At 46.1% G+C, this 23,371-nt stretch overlaps 2 protein-coding genes across 14 annotated transcripts in view; one reads left to right on the top strand and one right to left on the bottom strand.

Annotated features, from left to right (window-relative positions):
• EMSY (EMSY transcriptional repressor, BRCA2 interacting) overlaps positions 1-2,557 on the top strand; it is a 44,392-nt gene extending 41,835 nt beyond the window's left edge. For all 13 annotated transcript variants that reach the window (XR_014547105.1, XR_014547106.1, XR_014547107.1 and 10 more), the window contains one exon: positions 776-2,557. Coding sequence is in view for 10 of the 13 variants with exons in the window: in XM_083609561.1 (XP_083465687.1) it covers positions 776-967 (192 nt within the window). In the remaining 3 variants the exon portion in view is untranslated. The remainder of the gene's footprint in view (positions 1-775) is intronic.
• Positions 1-23,371, bottom strand: part of LOC310761832 (retinal guanylyl cyclase 2-like) — a gene marked incomplete at its 5' end in the record, with an annotated part of 299,090 nt that overhangs the window by 172,908 nt on the left and 102,811 nt on the right. The gene's annotated exons all lie outside the window — the stretch shown is intronic.

Genomic DNA, 23,371 nt, shown 5'->3' with positions numbered 1-23,371 from the left:
TTGCCTTGCTCCCCTTTAGCTTTGCTATGCTTTTAATTTTTAATTTTAATTTTTTATTAAAGTTTTTCTTGCTTTACAGAAGTATATGTAATGTCTCTCGTATTTTTTCCATGTAACATTTTTACAAATCAGTTTCATTTGTTGAGACGTTAGGAAGAAAAGGGGTGGAGGGGGTGGAGATGGGGGGGCAATGTTTCTATTTTGCTTAATATATGTAGGGTTTGGTGTCAGCGTTGCTCTTGCAGGTTCTCTACTGTTCACTTGTGTTCCTTTGGTGGTGAGAGAGGTTGGGGTTGGCCTAGGGTGTGGTTGTTCATTTGTGATTGGCTGTGATGATCTTTGTTTTCGTGTGTGAGTGGGGTGGGTGGGTGTTTTGGATCAGGTTAGCCATATTGATTTGTATGCTGTTGGTGGATTATTGTCATTGTCTTGTTGGGCTGTGTATGTGATAAAGGGGAGCCATAAAGGCATCTTCTTCTGTTTGTCCCCGTGTCAGTTTCAGTTTATTGGTTAATTTTTCTAGTAGGGCTGTTTCCCATACTATTTGGTACCATTGGTCCATGCTTACTCCTGACAGGTCTCTCCAGTGTCTGGTTATGGTGTTTCTGGCTGCTGAAAGTAGGTGGGTTATGAGTTCTTTGTGGTGTAAATGGGCATTGTTGTCTTGGAAGATGTTTAGCAAGGCCAGTTCCGGGGTGATGTCTAATACTTGCTTAGTTATTTTACATATTTCTCGTATGGCTGTTAATGCACAGTTTGCCTCCTCCTTTTCCAGACGATCCCTCAGTTTTCCGTGGCCTGCCATTCCACCTCCAACGTGGTTGTGGAGCCCAGCGGCCTCCTTGAGCTCAACAACTTCACCAGCCAGCGCCTCGACGAGGAGGAGACCGCGATGGAGCAGGACCTCGACAGCGGCAACGAGGACGGGACCGAGCCCAGCCCAATGCAGAGCTCCGAACACTCGTAGCGTGCCTGGGATGCCGGCGTGCACTTTAAAAGGACGACGGTCCCTGGAAGGCGAAGCAAAGACTCGGCTGCTGGTGTCGAAGACTCCCTTGTAGTATTCTCCAGAAGCACTTTTTTGGGGGGGCTCGCCAAGCATCAGGGTGCTGGCGGAGAACAGCAGTGGTCGCGAAACGATTTCGGAGGTAGATGGTGTTGCCGCGCCGGTTTAGCCGTACGACAGTGGGAATGTATTTTTTTTTTCCAAGCAAAGAAGACAAACACGCGGCGGTTTTTATTTCTTAGTCCCCGAAGTTTTTGTTTGCTACGACATTCTGGACCGGCTGCTAAAAACGTTCTTGGTTGAAAACAGGCAGCAGCGCTCTCCGTTTGTAGTTGAATGAAACTCCCATCGCAAGATGTTTGTAATTTTATTTTATTTTTTTAAAACGTAGCATGCCTAGGTCCTTTGGTGCTGGGAAAGCACTTAAGAAATTTTGTCTGGTGTGTGTTGTGGCTTCCCTGCACTGATGTGCCATTTTATTTTCAAATAAGCTTATGAAGATCGGCCGCTTCTAGACACAAAGCAGTATTGTCCAGGAACACTCAGGATCACAGGGAAAACACGCTGCGAGGAGATCCTCTTACTGGATCAGACACCAAGAAATCCCATTTCTTCCAGGCACAGATGAAATCGTCCCACATTTAAAGTTATTTTTATTTATTCAAAATAGGAAAACCTGAAGAGAGAATTCCAGCTTCACGCTCCTTGGTCCTGTTAAACAGGCCCAGCAACCTCAATACTTTCTTTTCTTTTTTGTAAAGAGAAACGGTTTGATCTTTAAGCTGCAGGGTGGGAGAAATACGTCTCAAAAACAGAACAAAGGGCATTGATAATCCGAGAGAGGAACTGTGTTGTGGGTTGTGACATTCAGACATTTCTTTTGTTCTTACGTGCTTTTTTCTTTTTTTAAAAAAGAGGAAATTTAATTATGACTGTTAAGAGACTTTACAAAGAAAAAAAAAAACACCTTAAAATTACTGACCTTCTGTTGTTTCTGAGATGATCCTTTTCCAAGCCTTACCATTTTTGTTTGCACAACGAATAATACAATTTTTTAAAAGGTGTGTGTGTTGCGTCGACTGAATCAACTGTAGTAAAAAGTAAGAAACGGTCTGTACAACTAAGTAATGAAGACGTTGCTTTTTTTAAAAAAAGGGGGGAAAAGAAAGAATTGTATATAGGAACTGGTTTTTTAACGTGGTTTTTTCTTTTTTGTATAGATTTCATTATAAATAAGCATTTTTGATGTATCCTGTATATACATATCAGTTGAACTGCCCTGTTTTTTTTGGTGCTGAAATACTACTTCAAGTAGATATCCTCTGAAGGCTCTAATACAACTTGTGTCAAATATTTTCTAAATGGTGATTTTAGTGTTTTGTAATTAAATGGCCGCTTGAGAGAACACTCCGGGAAGTGAAGTATGATAACCGAAAATGCTCTGTTGTCCATTTAAGCATCTTGTACCTGTGTGTATTGCTTGGCTCTCCCCACTAGGTGGCACTGTTGACCATTCCTTCTTAACATCTCTATAAAAAGTCAACCACGCTCTCCCCTATTGCGATAATCCTCCTTATTGCTCTAGGACAGGGGAAGAACACAGAGGGAGAGGGCCATTGATGTCTACTAGGCAGGAGGGCTACGTTCTGCATCCACATCCGCTGGAAACCACAGGAGGGGAGAGGGCTCGTGTTCGAATTGTGCTTGTGACATTCCCCCCAATCATCTGGTTGGCCGCTGTGAGAACAGGATTCTGGAACAGATGGGCCATTTGCCTGATCCTGCAGGGCTCTTCTCATATTCTTATGCAGGGGCCAGCAAACCTTTTCAGCAGGGGGCCGGTCCACTGTCCCTCAGACCTTGTGGTGGGCTGGACTATATTTTGGGAGGGAAATGAACAAATTCCTATGCCCCACAAATAACCCAGAGGTGCATTTTAAATAAAAGCACACATTCTACTCATGAAAAAACGCGCTGATTGCCAGACCATCCGTGGGCCGGATTTAGAAGGTGATTGGGCCGGATCCGGCCCCCGGGCCTTAGTTTCCCTACCCATGTTCTTATGAAAGAGATTGGCCAATGCTCCTTATGAGTCTGGGTGTGCTTCTTTCAATAAGAAACCGCAGCTTCTCCTTCAGATGCTGTTGAGGCTTCCCCTAAAACCCACGAAGGCTCTGAACACCCACACATGCACATACGCTCACTGCCCCCTTGGTCATGAGAGCAGCTACCTTTGTTCTCCCCCTGAAAGTGCGTAGAGATGAAAGAGGAAGTTGGAAGAGTGTGGTCCTCGTTCCTACTTCCTCTTTCAACTCTATTCACTTTTTGAGGCTCATATCGGTTCTCCCGGATTCAACTTCTGCGGAGATCCCTCGGAAAATCGAAGCCCGTGCATCTACCCAGCATGGTCTCTTGGGGAAGGGTGGCCGATCGGGCAGGGTTTGGGGGACGGACTCTGAAACCCCAAATTGGCCCGTAAGCCTAAAAAGGATGGCAACCCAGTGTAAAGAACTAGAGGACAGATTGGGCTGGAGAGGGAGGGATGAGATAAGAGCAAAGTGAAAGCTGCGAAATGTACAGGCAGGGAAAGGTTATTGGTGAAAGGAAACAGAGATGTGATGGACCTTTTCAAATAGGAGGCTAGTTCAGTCTAGGGATGCAGGTGACGCTGTGGTCTAAACCACAGAGCCTAGGGCTTGCCGATCAGAAGGTTGGCGGTTCAAATCCCTGCGACGGGGTGAGCTCCCGTTGCCCGGTCCCTGCTCCCGCCAACCTAGCAGTTCGAAAGCACGTCAAAGTGCAAGTAGATAAAGAGGTACCGCTCCTGCGGGAAGGTAAACGGCGTTTCCGTGCGCTGCTCTGGTTTGCTAGAAGCGGCTTAGTCATGCTGGCCACATGACCTGGAAGCTGTACGCCGGCTCCCTTGGACAATAAAGCGAGATGAGCGCTGCAACCCCAGACTCGGCCACAACTGGACCTAATGGTCAGGGGTCCCTTTACCCTTTAAAGTGTACATCAGTTGATTCCACAATGCAAGACCTGGTGTCCTCAAGCAGAAGCCAGGGCCCCACTGTCTTGTTAAAACCCACTGCTGATGCTTGCATCTCCTCCTGATCCCTTCTTCAAAGTCGGTCTCCAACCCCCTTTCTCCCAGTGCCCCACTCCTCAGTATCTGGCCATTACTTCTCAGTGGCCAGCCAATCCCCTGACAGCAGATTTTATGTATTCTGCTAATACATCATCATCATCATTATTTTGGCGCTGTGTTTGTTGCGGCCACCTTATCCTAAAATAACACAATCATACTGGTGCAGGTACTTTTCTCTGAGACTGAAATTCTTTCACTGTCCTACAGGGTGTGCCAAAGACGCTCCAGTTTTCCTACCTCCGTTTAAATCAGTGTCTTCTCTCAACACCACCCACGCTGTTCACCACCGGGCCCCTCGCAATGAGTGGGTTGGGTGGACTTTTGTCTTCTGTCTCTCCCCCGGTTGCAGCCTTTCTCAGGAAACCGGAATCAGCATAGCCAAAAGCAAAACAAAAACCCCTCCACTCTTGCAACGGCTAAACCCGAGTTGTGTAGGCAGGCTTGGAAAGAGGTGTCTTAAGGAAGAACAGCCGCCTTATCTGCTGGCTGCAAAACAGCGTCTATTTTATTTTTAAAAGGCTGGCTCCGAAATCACTTAGCACTTCACCTTGCATGCAGCGCTATGAGAAGTTCATTTGCGCCCTGTGTGGACGCAGTTCAATAAGCTGTACAGTGGTACCTCGGGTTACATACGCTTCAAGTTACATACACTTCAGGTTACAGACTCCGCTAACCCAGAAATAGTACTTCAGGTTAAGAACTTTGCTTCAGGATGAGAACAAATTGTGCTCCGGCGGCAGCAGGAGGCCCCATTAGCTAAAGTGCTGCTTCAGGTTAAGAACAGTTTCAGGTTAAGTACAGACCTCCGGAACGAATTAAGTACTTAACCCGAGGTACCACTGTAATTGTTTTCTGCTGCTGAGTGTTCAATAGGTTTGCAGGAGTCTCCAACCTTTCTCGGGCTTGGGAGCTGTGGTATGTTTGGAAATTTAAAACTGTCGCGGGCACCACAGAATAACCGTTTTGCAGAAGAGGAACCGGTGACTATCACAATCTTCCCCACCTCACAAAGAGGCAGTGGAGTCTGGCCCATAGTGTGGCACAGCCTTGCCAAATTAAGTCCCTCTTAGCTAGTGCATACTTGCCCTGCCTTCTTACTTTCAACCAATCTAGGGAGTAGCACTGACTGTCCACACTTCCACACCCTCCGACACGATGAGGCCCAAATCTGGGAAGCCATCTTCCGGCCCTGAAATGCCATGCGAGTCACGTGACCTGTTCGAGATCATGGACCCGGAAATAATCACGCTTTTTTCCGGACAAGATGTCGCTCCGAAATGGCGCTAGAGCAAGGCGCACAAGAATGGTTGCCGTTCTCTCGCAGGGAAAAATGGGATGTCCCAACTTTTCCGGGCAGTTGACAGGGATGCGCTTATGTTTATCTCAAGCCTGGAAAGCACGGGTCTGAATGGTTTTTTGCTTTTACCATGTTTCTAGGCAGTTTGCTCTCTGTGCCCAGGAAAACCCGCTCTCTAGTGATAAAAAGCAGAGACACCACCTTGCCAACAAAGGTCCGTATAGTTAAAGCTCTGGTTTTCCCAGTAGTGATGTATGGAAGTGAGAGCTGGACCATAAAGAAGGCTGATCGCCGAAGAATTGATGCTTTTGAATTCTGGTGCTGGAGGAGACTCTTGAGAGTCACATGGACTGCAAGAAGAACAAACCGATCCATTCCTAAGGAAATCAAACCTGAGTGCTCACTGGAAGGACAGATCCTGAAGCTGAGGCTCCAATACTTTGGCCACCTCATGAGAAGAGAAGACTCCCTGGAAAAGACCCTGATGTTGGGAAAGATGGAGGGCACAAGGAGAAGGGGACGACAGAGGACGAGATGGCTGGACAGTGTTCTCGAAGCAACCAGCATGAGTCTGACCAAACTGCGGGAAGCAGTGGACGACAGGAGTGCCTGGTGTGCTCTGGTCCATAGGGTCACGAAGTGTCAGACACGACTAAATGACTAAACAACAACAGTGATAAATCTGAGCAAATGTCAACCTGGAGGAAAAAACCCATTGACGTTTGCTCCGATTCAGCAATAAAGATCAGTTTTCTCTGGGGGGAAGCAGTGGGGCAAGGGCAAATCTGGGTGAGCTCTCTGTGTTGCCCTTGCTAGATTTAGTTTTCTCTGCCTGCCATTGGCTTTCGCTGCATGCACCTAGCGTGGCTGAACCGCTCTGGGAATTGTAGCTCTTTGAGGAGAATAGGAGCCCTCCTAACAGCTCTCAGCATCCTTAATGAACTATAGCTCCCATAATTCCTAGGGAGAGAGGGAGCCATGGCTGTTTAAAGTGGCTTTAAAGGTGTGATGTGAACATGGCCATAGAAACACAGGAAGCCAAGGCAGACCATTGATCCATCTACCTTAGTATTGTCTACACCGATTGGCAACAACTGTCCAGGATTTTAGGCATTCCCAAGGGGTGCTAGAGGACTGAACCTTCTGCATGCAAATCATTTATCCCTGATCTATAGTCCTTCTCCACATTTGGGCTGTGGTTTGGAGCAAATGTATTTTGTCATTTGCGTTTTGCAATTCCGTGCACATGCACTTAGACGCTCGTGCTCAAATAGCCATCCTATTCTGTATCATTTCATAGTTGCTTCGTTTCCTGAAACCTTTGTCTTGTGTTACTTCTATTTGCAGAGCCCCATCTCTGTCGGTTTGTTTTGCCCTAGAACAACCCCACCAGATTCCTGCAACAAAATCAGACCTGCGGTGTTTTTCCCCTCCGGCGGGTAAAAAGTGAGGAAGGAAATACTTCGCGTTCGATTTCTGGCTGTCTGGCCGCCGTTACAGGGCCAGCAGGAAAGGTGGCAAACCCTTAACCATGGGGAATTTCTGCCAAATGGAACCATCGGTCCCTTTGGGGGGAAATCCAACATTCTTTCCCCCGCCACGGAGAGCTTTCAGTCGCGTGGTTCCTAATTTGAGAACCTGCATCCCCTCCGCAGCATCTAATCATAGCTGTCAACGTTTCCCTTTTTTAAAAGGGAAATTCCCTTATTCTGAATAGGATTCCTCGCAAGAAAAGGGAAAAGTTGACAGCTATGCATCTAATTATAGCAGCCGCTGCAATTTACTCCCTGGGCCTTATGACGTTGTCACACTTTAGGGTTATTCCACTTTCTCCAAGCCTTCCTTGAACACCTCGCCTCCACTGAAGTAGCCTCATATGCTCGCCTGGCTTTCATTTCTGCTCTTCCTCTCACCCTCTTGATTCTGCAGCGGGGGCTGTCACAGGTTTGACATCTTTTGACATCCCCGGGGTGGGGGATTCTGTTCGCTTAATGTTTAGAAGTGAGCCTGCCTCAGTCACATTTCCCCAAATGATGAAGGTAAAGGGTAAAGGGACCCCTGACCATTAGGTCCAGTTGTGACCGACTCTGGGGTTGCGGCGCTCATCTCGCTTTACTGGCTGAGGGAGCCAGCGTACAGCTTCCGGGTCATGTGGCCAGCAGGACTAAGCCGCTTCTGGCGAACCAGAGCAGCGCACGGAAATGCCGTTTACCTTCCCGCCGGAGTGGTACCTATTTATCTACTTGCACTTTGAGGTGCTTTCGAACTGCTAGGTTGGCAGGAGCAGGGACCGAGCAACGGGAGCTGACCCCGTCGTGGGGATTCGAACCGCTGACCTTCTGATCGGCAAGTCCTGGGCCCTGTGGTTTAACCAACAGCGCCACCCGCGTCCCTTTCCCCAAATGATACAGAACTTTAAATCTCCCTCCTCCTCTTCCTCTTTTTCCACATTTCAAAAATTAAAAGCCAGGACACCCCCAAAGTTGTTGAACTTTTTTTTTAGGAAGCCCCCGAAATTGTTGAACTTTTTAAAGGAACCCCCAAAATAGTTGAGTTTTTTTAAAAGGAAAATATGAGAGCTGTTGAGCTGGTTTTTTTACAAAAACGCCAGGGGAAAAAAATAGATTGACCTGCCTAAGATCCAGGACAGAGCGCCACCTTTTGGAAATTAGCCCCAGACATCAATTCCGTCTTTGAAATCCTGGAAATGTATGGCAACCCTAGTTTATTTATACCCTGGCCTTCTCCCCAGAATCCGGACTCGAGGAGGCTTGCCAAAATTGAAGCAAACTTGGGTAGAACACAGAATACAGACATCCTTCAAATTTTGCAGTACGGTTCTGCAACCCGGTGATGTGTACAGACCAGCATATTCTAGGGCAGGGGTCAGCAAACTTTTTCAGCGGGGCCGGTCCACTGTCCTTCAGACCTTGTGGGGGGCCAGACTATATTTTGAAAAAACAAAAACAAATTCCTATGCCCCACAAATAACCCAGAGATGCATTTTAAATAAAAGCACACATTCTACTCATGTAAAAACATGCTGATTCCCGGACTGTCCACGGGCCGGATTTAGAAGGTGATTGGGCCAGATCCGGCTCCCGGGCCTTAGTTTGCCTACCCTTTTTCTAGGGCAGCGGTTATCAACCTGTGGGTCCCCAGATGTTGTTGGACTACAACTCCCATCATCCCTGAGCTCTGGCCTTGCTAGCTAGGGGTGATGGGAGTTATAGTTCAACAACATCTGGGGACCCACAGGTTGAGAAAGGCTGTTCTAGGGTGAGGTGTGCTTTTTAAAAGGCATACTTTCATACGTTGGTGAAAGTAACGTGAAAATACATTAGGAAAAATGGTTTGCAAAAACGTATAGGTTAGGAGAAATTCACACTTAAAATCTGATGGACTTCTGCGAGCGCTTTAAAATATTTTTTTTAAGAAAACACAAAATGACGTGGAAATGTGGAGAGCTGAACTTTGTGGTTGCAAAAATGAGAAACCGAAATTGAGAGGTTCACCCACCCCAATTCTCATGCTAGACCCATGCCATCCAAACTTGCACCTTCAGTGCTGCAGTTTGAGTTCACCCCTGGAAACACACTCCATTGTCTCTCAAGACAGACAGGTGCCAACAACATATAACCCATCCTCATGTTTGCAACTTTGATCCATTTATACCTGGAAAACTCCTTCCTCCCCTCCCCATGCCTTTTGAATATATATTGAAGTTGATTGTAACACTTAGGGGAGAGTCTGTCGTCAAAACAGCACTTCGTTTCTTGTTTGCGAAAATTGCACATCTGGGAGAATTTTGCATCGGCTGTTCTGTTTGGGAAAAGTGATGTTTAAGTCATGCTGCTTCTTTTCTTAAAGAGCCTTAAAATAACCATCTGGGAAAATGGAAGCTCAGAAGCTTTTTGATCTACTTAATGGGGGGCTCTTGGAGAAACCTTAGCAGGTACATGTCCAAGCTTAGCTAAAAATCGCATCTTTTTTTTTTTTTTGCAAAGACTGGGGGTCTTGCAGCGCACAGAGATTAGAAGTGGAGCAGGGGGAATGCTTCACCCTGGTTAACAAACAGGAGGATCACATGCCTGGAACAAATGGTTTGCATTTATATGGAGTCTAAACAATCTCTTCGGCTTTGCAGCTCGAAGGCTTGGATGGGATTTCAAAAGCGAAGACAACCCAATTAACCTCATGACAACAACAAACCAAAGGAAGGAGTGTGGTTATCAACAAGATTATTCTACACTTTTATGTGTCTGCACCCTCACTTTAGCCCAGAGGCAGACATCTGCTTTGCATGCAGAGGGTCTTGAGTTCCAGTCCTGCCTTCTCTGCTTAGCACTGGGAAAGGCCCCATACAGCTGCTGTCATTCGGTGTACTGTAGACCAGGGGCAGGCAGATTTCAGGCTTGCAGGATGCACTGTGGCTGCATTCCCACGACAGTTTATTCCACTTCCCTGACATTTCCCTGATGGTCAATTCCCATATTTTGTTTGAGCTCATTTTCGTGTTAATTGGTTCCAGAAATAATCCGTTTGCAAACAATCCATTTTCTTGCAGCAGTAAAGTGACTAAATTTGGGGCGCTGTACCAGCACATAAGGGATGTGGGTGGCGCTGTGGGTTAAACCACAGAGCCTAGGACTTGCCGATCAGAAGGTCGGCGGTTCGAATCCCCGCGACGGGTGTGCAAGTTTCCCTAACACAATTAATTTTTGCTGGTATAGGTGTGTTTTAATGCATGCCTTTCCCTAGCCCGTGCATATCAGAACACGTTACTAGCTGTGCAAAATTCAGAGGAGTGCAATTTTCAAGGGGTTTCAGTTTGTGTTTCGTTCTGGGAAGTGCAAATGAAGCAGGTTCTCTGTTCAATGCAGACTGAACTGCATTTCTCCCCCGTCCCCTCCTTGAAGGATTATGTCCAAAATAGGTTGCAGAAATAGCTCCAGCAGCCTCTCCACAGCCAATAAATAAACTGTGCTTCTTGTCTTCAAAGCAGACGACAAGCATTGCGATGGGAAGCCGAATTCCTGTTTTGATGTCCAATTTCCCAGGCTGACTGTGTTTATTTTGAGAGACGTTTGCTGTTCTCAGATCTTGCAATTCCAAAAGGGATGTGTGTGTTTACTTTTCTCTCTTAACGCACATGCAAGCCTATTGGGCTTCCATGCCTGGGATGTTAATTTCATTTTTTGGTTCTAATGATTCGTTTCATGGGCTTCATGCATGAAGGAAGACTCCAAAAAGACAACCCCTGGTTCTTGGATTGCCCTCTCCATGTTAACTAACTGTTGCTGTGTTCACACTCCTATTTACTGTGCCGTCAATGGGTTTCCAGTGCTGGTTTTAAATCTTTGTTCACATGACATTCTCAAAGATACATATAGAATAATAGAATCATAGAGTTGGAAGGGACCTCAAGGGTCATCTAGTCCAACCCCCTGCAATGTTGGAATCTCAGGTAAAGCATCCATGACAGATGGCCATCTAACCTCTGCTTAAAAACCTCCAAGGAAGGAAGGTCCACAATCTCTTGTGGTCGTCTGTTCCACGGTCAAACAGCTTTTATTGTCAGAAAGTTCTTCCAAATGTTTAGTTGGAATCTCCTTTCTTGCAACTTGAAGCCATTTGTTCAAATCCTGCCCTCCAGAGCAGGAGAAAACAAGCATACTCCCTCCTCCATGTGACAGCCCTTAAGATATTTGAAGATGGCTATCATATCTCCGACAAACCTAGACAGCATCTTAAAAAGCAGAGACAGTACCTTGCCAACAAAGGCCCGTATAGTTAAAGCTATGGTTTTCCCAGTAGTGATGTATAGAAGTGAGAACTGGACCATAAAGAAGGCTGATCGCCGAAAGATTGATGCTTTTGAATTGTGGTGCTGGAGGAGACTCTTGAGAGTCCCATGGACTGCAAGAAGATCAAACCGATCCATTCTGAAGGAAATCAGCCCTGAGGGCTCACTGGAAGGACAGATCCTGAAGCTAAGGCTCCAATACTTTGGCCACCTCATGAGAAGAGAAGACTCCCTGGAAAAGACCCTGATGCTGGGAAAGATGGAGGGCACAAGGAGAAGGGACGGCAGAGGACGAGATGGTGGGACAGTGTTCTTGAAGCTACCAGCATGAGTTTGACCAAACTGCGGGAGGCAGTGGAAGACAGGAGTGCCTGGCGTGCTCTGGTCCATGGGGTCACAAAGAATCGGACACGACTAAATGACTAAACAACAACAAGAATCATATCTCCTCTCAGTCTCCTCTTTTCCAGGCTAAACATACCCGGCTCCTTCAACCGTTCCTCATAAGGCTTGGTTTCCAGACCCTTGATCATCTTGGTTGCTCTCCTCTGCACCTGTTCCAGCTTGCCAACATCCGTCTTAAATTGTGGTGTCCAGAATTGGACACAGTATTCCAGGTGTGGTCTGACCAAGGCAGAATAGAGTAGGGCTATTACTTCCCTTGATCAGGACACCAGACTTCCGTTGATGCAGCCTATAATAGCATTAGCCTTTTTTGCTGCTGCATCATACTGTTTTGATGTTAAGCTTGTGGTCCACCAAGACCCCTAGATCCTTTTCACATGTACTGCTAGCAAGCAAGGTGTCCCCCATCCTATATTTGTGCATCTGGTTCTTCCTGCCTAAGTGCAGAACCTAACGTTAAAAAAGTTGGAGTTCTTGTTATTAAATATACCAAGAAAAAAGCACACCAAGAACTCAGGCCAATAAAAGTTTCAATAGTGGGAGTGGTCAATACTCACAAGTCAATAGTCAATGGTATATAATACTGTTTTATAATTTATGATTGTTGTATAATTTATGATAATTTAGAATCTAAATGTATTTTCATGTAATATTTGATACTTCCAACTGATGAAGGTGAATAGATCAAAACAGGGCCCTGTCCTGGCTTCTAATCCATAATTGACTTCTGACTTCTCTTTGATTGAAACTGAGTCTCCATCTGCAAGCTGATGAATTATAAGGATCAACATTATTGTGAAGTGAAAAAGAGAAAATCAAATGATTGTGTTATACATATCTTTATGTGTTTGAGTTTGTAATCTCTACTCGAGTTTGTAATTCTTGTCAGAATACATACTTTTGAATGGATTACCGTATTTTTTGCTCTATAAGACGCACCTGACCACAAGACGCACCTAGTTTTTGGAGGAGGAAAACAAGAAAAAAAATATTCTGAATCTCAGAAGCCAGAACAGCAAGAGGGATCACTGCACAGTGAAAGCAGCAATCCCTCTTGCTGTTCTGGCTTCTGTGATAGCTGCACAGCCTGCATTTGCTCCATAAGACGCACACACATTTCCCCATACTTTTTAGGAGGGAAAAAGTGAGTCTTATAGAGCAAAAAATACGGTAGTTTTTGTTACTATTGACTATTGACTTGTGAGTAGGGACCACTCCCACCATTGAAGCTTACATTGGCCTGAGTTCTTGGTGTGCTTTTTTCTAAGTGCAGAACCTTACATTTATCCCTACTGAACTTCATTTTGTTAGCTTGCGCCCAGTTCTCCAATCTGTTCAGGTCATTCTGAATTCTGATTCTGTCTTCTGCGACATTAGCTACCTCTCCCTGTTTGGTGTCACCTGCAAAATGAGCACCCCCTCAATTCCTTCATCCAAGTCATTTATAAAGACACTGAACAACAACAGGCCTAGGTCAGAACCCTGTGGCACCCCACTTATCACTTTTTCCCAGGATAACGAGGAACCATTAATGAGTACTCTTTGGGTTCACTCAACCAGCTACAAATCTACCTAAATTATCGGTGTGTAAATATTTTTAATAGATTGATTGATTTCAGAGGAACCCATGACGTTTGCATTGTCACGTGAAGTTGGTGCTTGGATTCGCTTTTGGCTGTTGCAAGACGTGGACACAAAGCCCCCCCAAAGACCATCCAAGTGATTTCTTGATCCTGATAGATGACAGAAAAGCAGACTTTCCTGCTCTTGCTGAAAAGGGAATTGTGGGTAAGCTAAATAGAGGCAGATGGCTGGATTTGATGCACGGAGGCTGCGCTTAGCTCTTGCGCCTGATGCACGTTGCAAATGTCACAGCCGGACTGTGCAAATAGGTGTGTGGGTGTATATATGTATTTTTTTCTTTAATGGGGTCACCCCACAGCATCGCTGTAATGTTTAAAGGCCCATCTCCACCAGTGTTTGGTTGAAGAGGATGGAGCAACTCCCCAAAGGTTGCAACATTCAGGACGTTTTCGTGGCATGATACAAGTTTATAAAATTTTTCATGGCATGGAGAAAGTGGAGAGATAAAAGTCTGTCTCCCCCATAGCACTCATCTCCTCCATGCATTTGTCTCGTATCCTTCCAAAACCATCTAGTTTGGTGGCCGGTGCTGCCTCCTGTGGCGGTGAGTTCCGTAGATTAACACCACTCTGTGTGAAGGATGACTTTCCTTTATCTGACCTGAACATAGCTGTCAACTTACAGATTTGAAAATAACGGACCAGCAGCCTCCAAAATAAGGGATCAGCAGCCAAAATAAGGGATTTTGCAGACACAGGTGTGTTCGACTTCTGAGCCCCTCCGAGCCAAAGGCAGAAAGCCCAGCCAGCAGCCAAACGAAGCCTCAAGCGGTGGTTCCCACAGCGCAGCAACCCGGCAAAGGGGATACAGCAAGGAAAACCACTATCACCTTTCCGCTGGGAAGCACTGAGCAAAGGCGAGTCCTCAGGCAACGCGGCCGATTTGATGGGCACAAGGCATGCAAGCTCCACCCCCCCAGTCATTCTTAGACTCCTTATTGGGTGAGCAACGCAGCCAAGCAACACAGTTGGAGCCTCCCTCCTCCCTGGCTGGCAGGGAGGGAGGGAGAGGAGCTGCTTTCTTTGAAACCCGGGAAATTTAAGGGACATCATCAATAAGGGACAGCAGTGGAACACAGCGCTGGGATAAGGGACTTTCCCGCCAAATAAGGGACACTTGACAGTGATGGACCTGAATCTTGCAATGTTCCGCTTTGTGAGAGGTCAACGAGTTCTAGCGTCGAGAGAGGAGGAGGAATTTTATGAGCTTGTATCATGTAGCCTCTTAGTCGCTTTTTGGCTGGAGTGACCGCGCTTTCTCTGAGCCCTCCGCAGCCTTTCCCTGTCCCTGCTTTCTCGCTGAGTCGTCTGCTGACTCACGCGTCCTGCTCCCGAGTACCATCTTTTTCCATTACTAGAACCAGATGTGCCCCCACAGGATGTGAGCTGCGCCTCTCTCTCTATTGCTCGCCGACGAGTTTTGCCAATGGAGAAGTGCCTCTCGCCCGACCCTGAAGGGTCTGCCTTTTCTGGAAAGCGAAAGGATTTGTGCAGAACGACGGTTTGTTTTAACAACGTGTCCCTTTCCGATGAGGTGGCGATGCTGTCTGAGATTCTTTTTTTCCCTTTTCCAAATCCTTTGTTTTATTCACATAATATACATTCTTTACGGGACGCGGGTGGCGCTGTGGGTTAAACCACAGAGCCTAGGACTTGCTGATCAGAAGGTCGCCGTTTCGAATCCCTGTGACGGGGTGAGCTCCCGTTGCTCGGTCCCTGCTCCTGCCAACCTAGCAGTTTGAAATCACGTCAAAGTGCAAGTAGATAAATAGGTACTGCTCCGGCGGGAAGGTAAATGGTGTTTCTGTGCGCTGCTCTGGTTCGCCAGAAGCGGCTTAGTCATGCTGGCCACATGACCCGGAAGCTGTATGCCGGCTCCCTCAGCCAGTAAAGCGAGATGAGCGCCGCAACCCCAGAGTCGACCACGACTGGACCTAATGGTCAGGGGTCCCTTTACCTTTATACATTCTTTACAACAAACAACTCCAAAATAAACAGACAACTCCAAAATAAAATCGTATGTAACAAAACCATAAGTCTCATGTTTTCATTTACACTGATCTCCTCTCCGATACCTTTACTTAATATTTCTTGCTGTTTTTTTCTGCTTTCCTTATAGAATCTTTATAAAAATTTAAATCTCTTAAATCCTACACCATTCTTTAACAATTTCAATTAATCGCTTCACCTCTCTCCCCCACAACCCAATACTTCCCTCCACCTGTGTGTGATCTTCTTTACCTGCTATTATTTTTGTTATTTTTGCGTTATTCACTTTATTTGTTATTCCATCCTTAATATATTATTATCCTCCTTGCGCCTTTTATACTTTTGCATATTAATTTTTAAGCTCCAGCACCGACTTTTTTCATGTATTCCTTAACGCATTCCCACTCTTTATTAATTTTTCGATTAGAGTAGCCTCTAATTGATGCTGTTAATTTTGCCATCTCCGCGAATTCAATAAATTTGGTTCTCCGTTCTAATAATTCTGGTATTTTATCAGTTTTCCAATTTTTTGCCTCTACGATTCTGGCTGCCGTGGTTGCGTAAAGGAATACATTCCTTTTCCCCCTTAGGGTTTAGTATTGAGTGACATCCCTAAGGATGCCGTCTGAGATCTTATCTCTCATTTCCTACAAACTCGCTCGCCCCTCTTGGGAAAACATTGCAAGAGTCTGATCTCTTTGGCAGGGTTTCGTAATATATCCATTTATCCTTTTTCCTGGGCCTACAAGAGAGGGGAAGCACGCACAGATCCTGGTTACTGACCTCCCCTGCGAGCTCAAACAGCAGACTAAACCAGGCATAGGCAAACTCGGCCCTCCAGATGTTTTGAGATTACAATTCCCATCATCCCTGACCACTGGTCCTGTTAGCTAGAGATGATGGGAATTGTAGTCCCCAAATATCTGGAAGGCCGAGTTTGCCTATGCCTGGACTAAACTGTTCTCAGCCATTGCATTGGGACTGAGGTTCATGCCGTTGGACTCACAGGACGTAGATGATGGCATGACCCCTTTAAGAGCCTGCAGATGAGCCAATGGCCCATCTAGTCCAGCATCACAGTAGTTCTTTTAATACTCTTGGATGCAGTTCATCTGGCCCTGGAGACTTCAATACATCTAAACTAGCCAAGTATTCTTGTACTATCTCCTTAGTTATTCTGGGCTGTGTTTCCTCTGCTGAATCATTTGCTCCAAATTCTTCAGGTCGGGCATTGTTTTCTTTATCGGAGAAGACTGAGGCAAAGAAGGCATTGAGGAGTTCAGCCCTTTCTGTGTCCCCTGTTTGCATTTCACCATCTTCTCCTCTGAGTGACCCCACTGTTCCTTTGTTCTTCCTTTTGCTACGAACATACCCACAAAAGCCTTTTTTGTTGCTTTTAACCTCTCTAGCAAGCCTGAGTTCATTCTGTATTGGAGCCTCAGCTTCAGGATCTGTCCTTCCAGTGAGCACTCAGGGCTGATTTCCTTCAGAATGGAGAGGTTTGATCTTCTTGCAGTCCATGGGACTCTCAAGAGTCTCCTCCAGCACCATAATTCAAAAGCATCAATTCTTCGGCAATCAGCCTTCTTTATGGTCCAGCTCTCACTTCCATACATCACTACTGGGAAAACCATATTGTCTGTTTTATTTTCAATCCTTTTTTTCAATTGTCACACACTGAGTTCACCTGCCACACACTGAGTCGACATTTTCAGCATCTGCTTTGCCTCCTGAAGGGCCTTGGTTCAATCCTGGACCAGGAAAAGCTGGGAATGTCTGCTTCCTGAAACACGGGAGAACTTCTGCAGCTGCCAATCAGTGTATGAAGCACTGGTCTAAGTGGGAAAATTGTCAGACTCCATGGAAGCCAGGCAGGCATCCGAGGTATCTGTTAAGGATGCTTGGGACTGCGGCTTTTAAAATCCTGCGATTACATGCCAGTGTATCTCAGAGAGGTGCGTCTCAGATTTGATGCAACTGACAATAAATCTCTTGTTCATTTTTCCAAGCAACACCTCGGAGCTGAGTGTCTGCTGGAATTCCTTGAATTCTGACCGGCTTAAAGGCGAGAAGGAAAATGCTCAGGGGTTAGACCACCGGTCACTTCTCAGGCACCCTGTAAATCATCCCTCAGACTCGCTTTTGCATTCCTGTAAGCAAAGCAGGGTCTCTTCTTCCAAGAAAAAAACATAAGCAGCAACTGGGAAAAATCGTGGCTCCCCGCTAATCGCTTCTGGAAAGATAAGGCCGGTTATTATCTTTTGGAGCACGCTAACAGATAAAACTGAGTATTACAGGATTTGTTGTGCTCTTCTACCTGCTAGTTAACCTCTTGTGCCACATCCAGGTCCCAGAATTGTAGAGCTGGAAGGGACCGCGAGGGTCATCTAGTCCAACCCTCTGCAATGCTGGAATCTTTTGCCCAGTGCGGGACTCGAACCCACAACCGTGGGATTAAGAGCATGGGTGGGCAAACTAAGGCCCGGGGTCCGGATCTGGCCCAATGGCCTTCTCAGTCTGGCCTGCGGACGGTCTGGGAATCAGCGTGTTTTTACATGAGTAGAATGCATCCTTTTATTTAAAATGCATCTCTGGGTTATTTGTGGGGCCTGCCTGGTGTTTTTACATGAGTAGAATGTGTCATTTTATCTAAAATACATCTCTGGGTTAATTGTGGGGCATAGGAATTCATTCTTTTTTTTTTCTTTTTCCAAAATATAGTCCGGCCCCCCACAAGGTCTGAGGGACAGTGGACCGGCCCCCCCTGCTGAAAAAGTTTGCTGACCCCTGATTAAGAATCTCTACCGACTGAGCTATCAAGGGCCTTCCTTGGGGGATAGAGACACGATAATCCATTTATTCACGGCAGCTCTTACGGCAATTAGCGGTAATTGGAAAGCACCAATATTGGAAGATTGGGTAGCTGCAATATGGGAAGTGGTCAAAAGGATGAAACTGACAGACGCAATGAGGAGAAGGAATTCCTTCTTCAAGAATCACTGAGTTGGTTTGTTTGCTTTACAAAAGGCTTGGGACAACAGAAAGGTCTCTGAGTTCAGATCACTGTCTCTTGTGTGACAGAGAGACAGAGCAACGAAAGACTAACCAACAGTCCTCATAAATTTCCCTGCAAACTGATGTCCTGGTTTGCACAGCATCTCGTTAAGGACCAATTTGTCATTGTTTTTGGATCACTGAACCCCCCTGAAGACATGAGTATTTGCCCTCAACCAGCCACAGGCCCCATGTACACAGAGCACCAAAACCACAATGTCAGCCTGCTGGTATAATGAGAGAGGCCTCCAATCTCTACTTCACGTAATTCCCAAAACTGGGATGACTCGCAATTCATAAGTTCATGGCGAGATGGCTCATTATTATTTTTCTTGTGAAACTGATCCCTTCTCCACAAATGCACTGGGACAGACCTGTGTGGTCTATATTATTTCATATCCTGTCTGAGGGGGTGGCAGTTCTTTCTCATCAGAAGATAGGGTTAGGTGGTCCAGGGAAATAATAATAATAATAATAATAATAATAATAATAATAATAATAATAATGATTTACTTGTACCCCGCCCATCTGGCTGGGTTTCCCCAGCCACTCTGGGCGGCTTCCAACAAGAGATTAAAAATACAGTGGTACCTCTGGTTATGAACTTAATTAGTTCCGGAGGTCCGTTCTTAACCTGAAACTGTTCTTAACCTGAGGTACCATTTTAGCTAATGGGGCTTCCCGCTGCTGCACAATTTTGGTTCTCATCCTGAGGTAAAGTTCTTAACCCGAGGTACTACTTCTGGGTTAGCGGAGTCTGTAACTCGAAGTGTTTGTAACCCAAGGTACCACTGTACATTAAAACATCAGTCATTAAAAGCTTCCCTAAACAGGGCTGCCTTCAGATGTCTTCTAAAAGTCAGATACAGTGGTACCTTGGGTTACATACACTTCAGGTTACAGACTCCGCTAGCCCAGAAATAGTACCTCAGGTTAAGAACTTTGCTTCAGGATGAGAACAGAAATTGAGCGGCGGCAGCGCGGCAGCAGCAGGAGGCCCCATTAGCTAAAGTGGTGCTTCAGGTTGACAACAGTTTCAGGTTAAGAATGGACCTCCGGAACAAATTACGTACATAACCAGAGGTACCACTGTAGTTGTTTATTTCCTTGACATCTGATGGGAGGGCGTTCTATAGGGTGGGTGCCACCACCAAGAAGGCCCTCTGCCTGGTTCCCTGTAACCTCACTTCTCGCAGGGAGGGAACCGCCAGAAGGCCCTTGGAGCTGGACCTCAGTGTCTGGGCAGTGGAGACGCTCCTTCAGATGAAACCTGGCTAATGGGCAGGGACCCCATCTAGGGGTGGGTGGGGAATGAGGCCCCTCCCAGTATTTTCAAGGAGGTGGCCAACCCCCCCCCCCCAATTCCACGACAGTCCTCAAAAGGATGTGCCAGGATGAATCATCTTTGCCCAGGCATGTTCCTGTGACGATCGCCAGGGTACCTTCTGGGAATGTTTCAAATCATTATAGTTTCTTCTGATACGCGACCAGCTGATGGAAATTCAGAAGCCTCTCTTTTGTAGTTTTTTCTAATGTTTCTCTGTTTCTGCTTTCTTTGATCCCCCCTCCTTTTCTTTCTTCTCTCTCTTTATCTCTATTGTCCCTTTTCCTTTCCTTTCTTTATCTTGTTTTGTATCTTAAACAGCTGCAATATCATTGTATTATGGGGAGAGCTCAATAAAATTCAAGAAAGAAAGAAAGAAAGAAAGAAAGAAAGAAAGAAAGAAAGAAAGAAAGAAAGAAATTTGCCTTGTCCAGGATTCTAGCCAGCCAGCCAGATATGCCCTTCCTCCTGTTGTAAACAAAAATTGCCCTTTTCCCTTATGGGGTATCCAAGAGCCCATATAGAGTCCTTACATAGGTTCCCTATTGGTAGGAGAAAATAACAGAGGCCAGCCAGAGAATATTGAGAAGCAAAGCAGCTAGTAAGCTTGATCTTTATTGATCTGTTGCAACAGGGTGCTCCCCTCACCCGCAGGAGAGAGGAGGGACCCAGAAAAATGGCACGCAAGGCCTTATAAAGACTTTTGAAATTGCCACCCTGTAGATCAAGACCACCCCCAGAAACATCATACATACATCACAGAAGGGGTGTAACCTAAGGCCACCCCTCAGATACATCACACCTACATCACAAAAAAGGCGGTCTAAAACAGAAATTTTGAATGTTGTTTTTCTCCTGTCGTCGTTTATCTCCTGTCTGGCAGGTTACTTGATTGGATTTCCTGGGGAGCCTGGCTAGTCTTTTGTAATGATAAATACTTAGTTCCTGGGCCAGATAGGCTCACACCCTATTCATATCTTAAATGTGCCCATAAGACAGGATTTGTGAGGAAAGAGACAATGAGAGGTTTCCCACTTTGACCTTGCAGAGAAAACATCAGCTCAGTTTAGGAATCAAAATGGTTCCAGGTTGGTCTTCCTGTGCAGATCTATGTACGTGCTTGGTTGGTACACTTATGAACAATAGCATATATCTAAGACCATAAAATTCTTATCACAGTCCGCATACTCCATTCCATTCTCCCTCCCACTGAGGTTTCTGGTTCCCCCAGCTGTGGTTTTTGGTGTTTGCGTGCTGTTTCGTCTCTCCCACTTAACCTCCCCCACCTACCCGATCATGTGTACTTTTGCAAACTTTGGGGTTCCCCCCAAGCCCTGCTGGCACCTGCCCTTTTGCGTGTGGGCATTGCTGTTTTGGATACATTAGAGACATCACTCCCCTCTGTTGCAGGAATTTGTGTATAGGTTGGGGGGGGTTTCCCTTCTAGTAGTTATCATGCACATGCAGCCCACTACCAAAACCAGCACAATCGCTTTTGCGACTTTTGTGATTTGTCCCCACAAAACACTTCATCGCAGTTTCTTCCTATCTATTCAAAGGGCCTTTGCTGCACGATACCAAATGTAAGAATTCCCTGATAAATGTATCTCTGTACTGGCTCATTGGAAAACTTCAGAAATTCATATAGACATGTGAGCTCAGGTCCTCAGCAGCCCCTCTGCCTGAGTGATAATCCCTGGCATCCTGATACCTGAGTGCCAGACAGGTAGCCATTCCAGAAATAACAAACCCCAATGAAGACAAAAGCGTGTGATTAACTTGGCTGGGAAACAGGGAAATGTAAATATCTCTTTTGTTACACTTGATGGGTGTTTGGTGGAGGAGAACCATGGGGCAGGGTCCAGGATGCTCAGATTACTGCCACCAGACCTCCCCTTTCATGATGTAACCATGATGTATTAGTGATGTAGTTTGGGGGGGTGTAACATGGGGATTAGCAGCTAATAAAAGTTTGGGGGCTCTTTCGTTCGGGGCTTCCATCTTGTTCCACCTGGTGGCAGGTGGGAGTCCTGTCGCAACAGTCTTCAATAAAGACCAAGCCTACTGGCTCCTGTTTTGCTCTGGTATTCCTGGCTGGTGTCCTTGTTTTTTGTCCAAGGGAGCCCTCAGATTTCTCCGTTAACACCTCTGAACATTGTCACCTGAGTGAATGGTTTCGCAGACCCATCCTGTACGAAGGAGTGGGTTTGGCTTGAAGAGTCCTTCTTGCCCTCCTCGCTCCCAGCTCTTCCGCAGTTTCCTGGTGCTGTGAAACTGCTTTGGGACCCTCAATGATTAACTTGCCCAGCTGATTGCTTCACTTAGTTTTTAAATAGCCCTGTTATTAAAAGGAGCATGGAAAGTAGATAAAGGGATAAGTTTCTAGAATTCCGAAACCAGATAAAAATCTCGCTCTCGGAAGGGTGAGTTTCTTTGAGAAGTGCAGCCAGTGAGACAATACTTTTCATGAGATTTATTAGTCCCATAAATCAGATATGCTTGAGATCCGTGCCCTCTGTTAAGCCGGTTCAACTGTGATTAGACCACAATGACTAACTTTCTACGCCAAACGAAAGGTTTGTCTAATGAAACTTTCTGTTCCTGACTTGATAGCTGACAAATAAGACATGTTGGGGATAGATGTCAACTGTTACGCCAGGTGTGGAGAAAAGCGAATCTTTTGCTCCCTCTCTTATCATTCCAGTACCCAATGAAGGTGAATCTTGGAAGATTCAGGACAGGAGGAAGTGAGTAGTTCTTAACGCAGCACCTAGTTCAACTGTGGAACTCACTGCCACAAGAAGCGGTGAAGTCCACCATATTGGATTGCTCTAAAAGAGGATTAGACAAATCCTAGGCTATAGAATGTTATTAGCCACAATGGCTATGGTCTGAGTGCCAATGGCTAGGGATCTCAAATGGGGAGACATCTTGGTCAGATGCTGTTTGAGGGTTTCACAAAAGGGGCATCTGGTTGGCAACTGTGGGAACAGGATGCAGGAACAGATGGGCCTCTGGTTTGATCCAGCAGGAGGCTCTTCTTAAAATAATGCTAATACTAATATTAATACTAATAATATTTATATCCTGCCCATCTGGCTGGGTTTCTCCAGCCACTCTAGGCAGCTCCCAACAGAATATTAAAAACACGATCAAACATCAAACATTAAAAACTTCCCTAAACAGGGCTGCCTTCTAAATGTCTTCTAAAAGTCAGATAGTTGCTTATTTCCTTGACATCTGATGGGAGGGCATTCCACAGGGTGGGCGCCACCACTGAGAAGGCCCTCTGCCTGGTTCCCTGTAATCTCACTTCTAGCAGGGAGGGAACCGCCAGAAGGCACTCGGAGCAGGACCTCAGAGTCTGGGCAGAACGATGGGGGTGGAGACGCTCCTTCAGGTATACTGGGTCGAGGCTGTTTAGGGCTTTAAAGGTCAGCACCAACACTTTGAATTGTGCTTGGAAACATACTGGGAGCCAATGAAGGTCTTTCAAGACCAGTGTTATGTGGTCTTGGCAGCCGCTCCCAGTCACCAGTCAAGCTGCCACATTCTGGATTAGTTGTAGTTTCCGGGTCACCTTCAAAGGTATCCCCATGGACAGCACATGGCAGTAGTCCAAGCGGGAGATAACCAGAGCATGCACCACTCTGGCGAGACAGTCTGCGGGCAGGTAGGGTCCCAGCCTGCGTACCAGGT

The sequence above is a fragment of the Podarcis filfolensis genome, assembly GCF_964270895.1.
Source record: "Podarcis filfolensis genome assembly, chromosome: 4".
Classification (NCBI taxonomy): Eukaryota; Metazoa; Chordata; class Lepidosauria; order Squamata; family Lacertidae; genus Podarcis; species Podarcis filfolensis.
The sequence above is the reverse complement of the archived record's forward strand: the minus strand, read 5'-3'. Positions and strand labels throughout refer to the sequence as shown.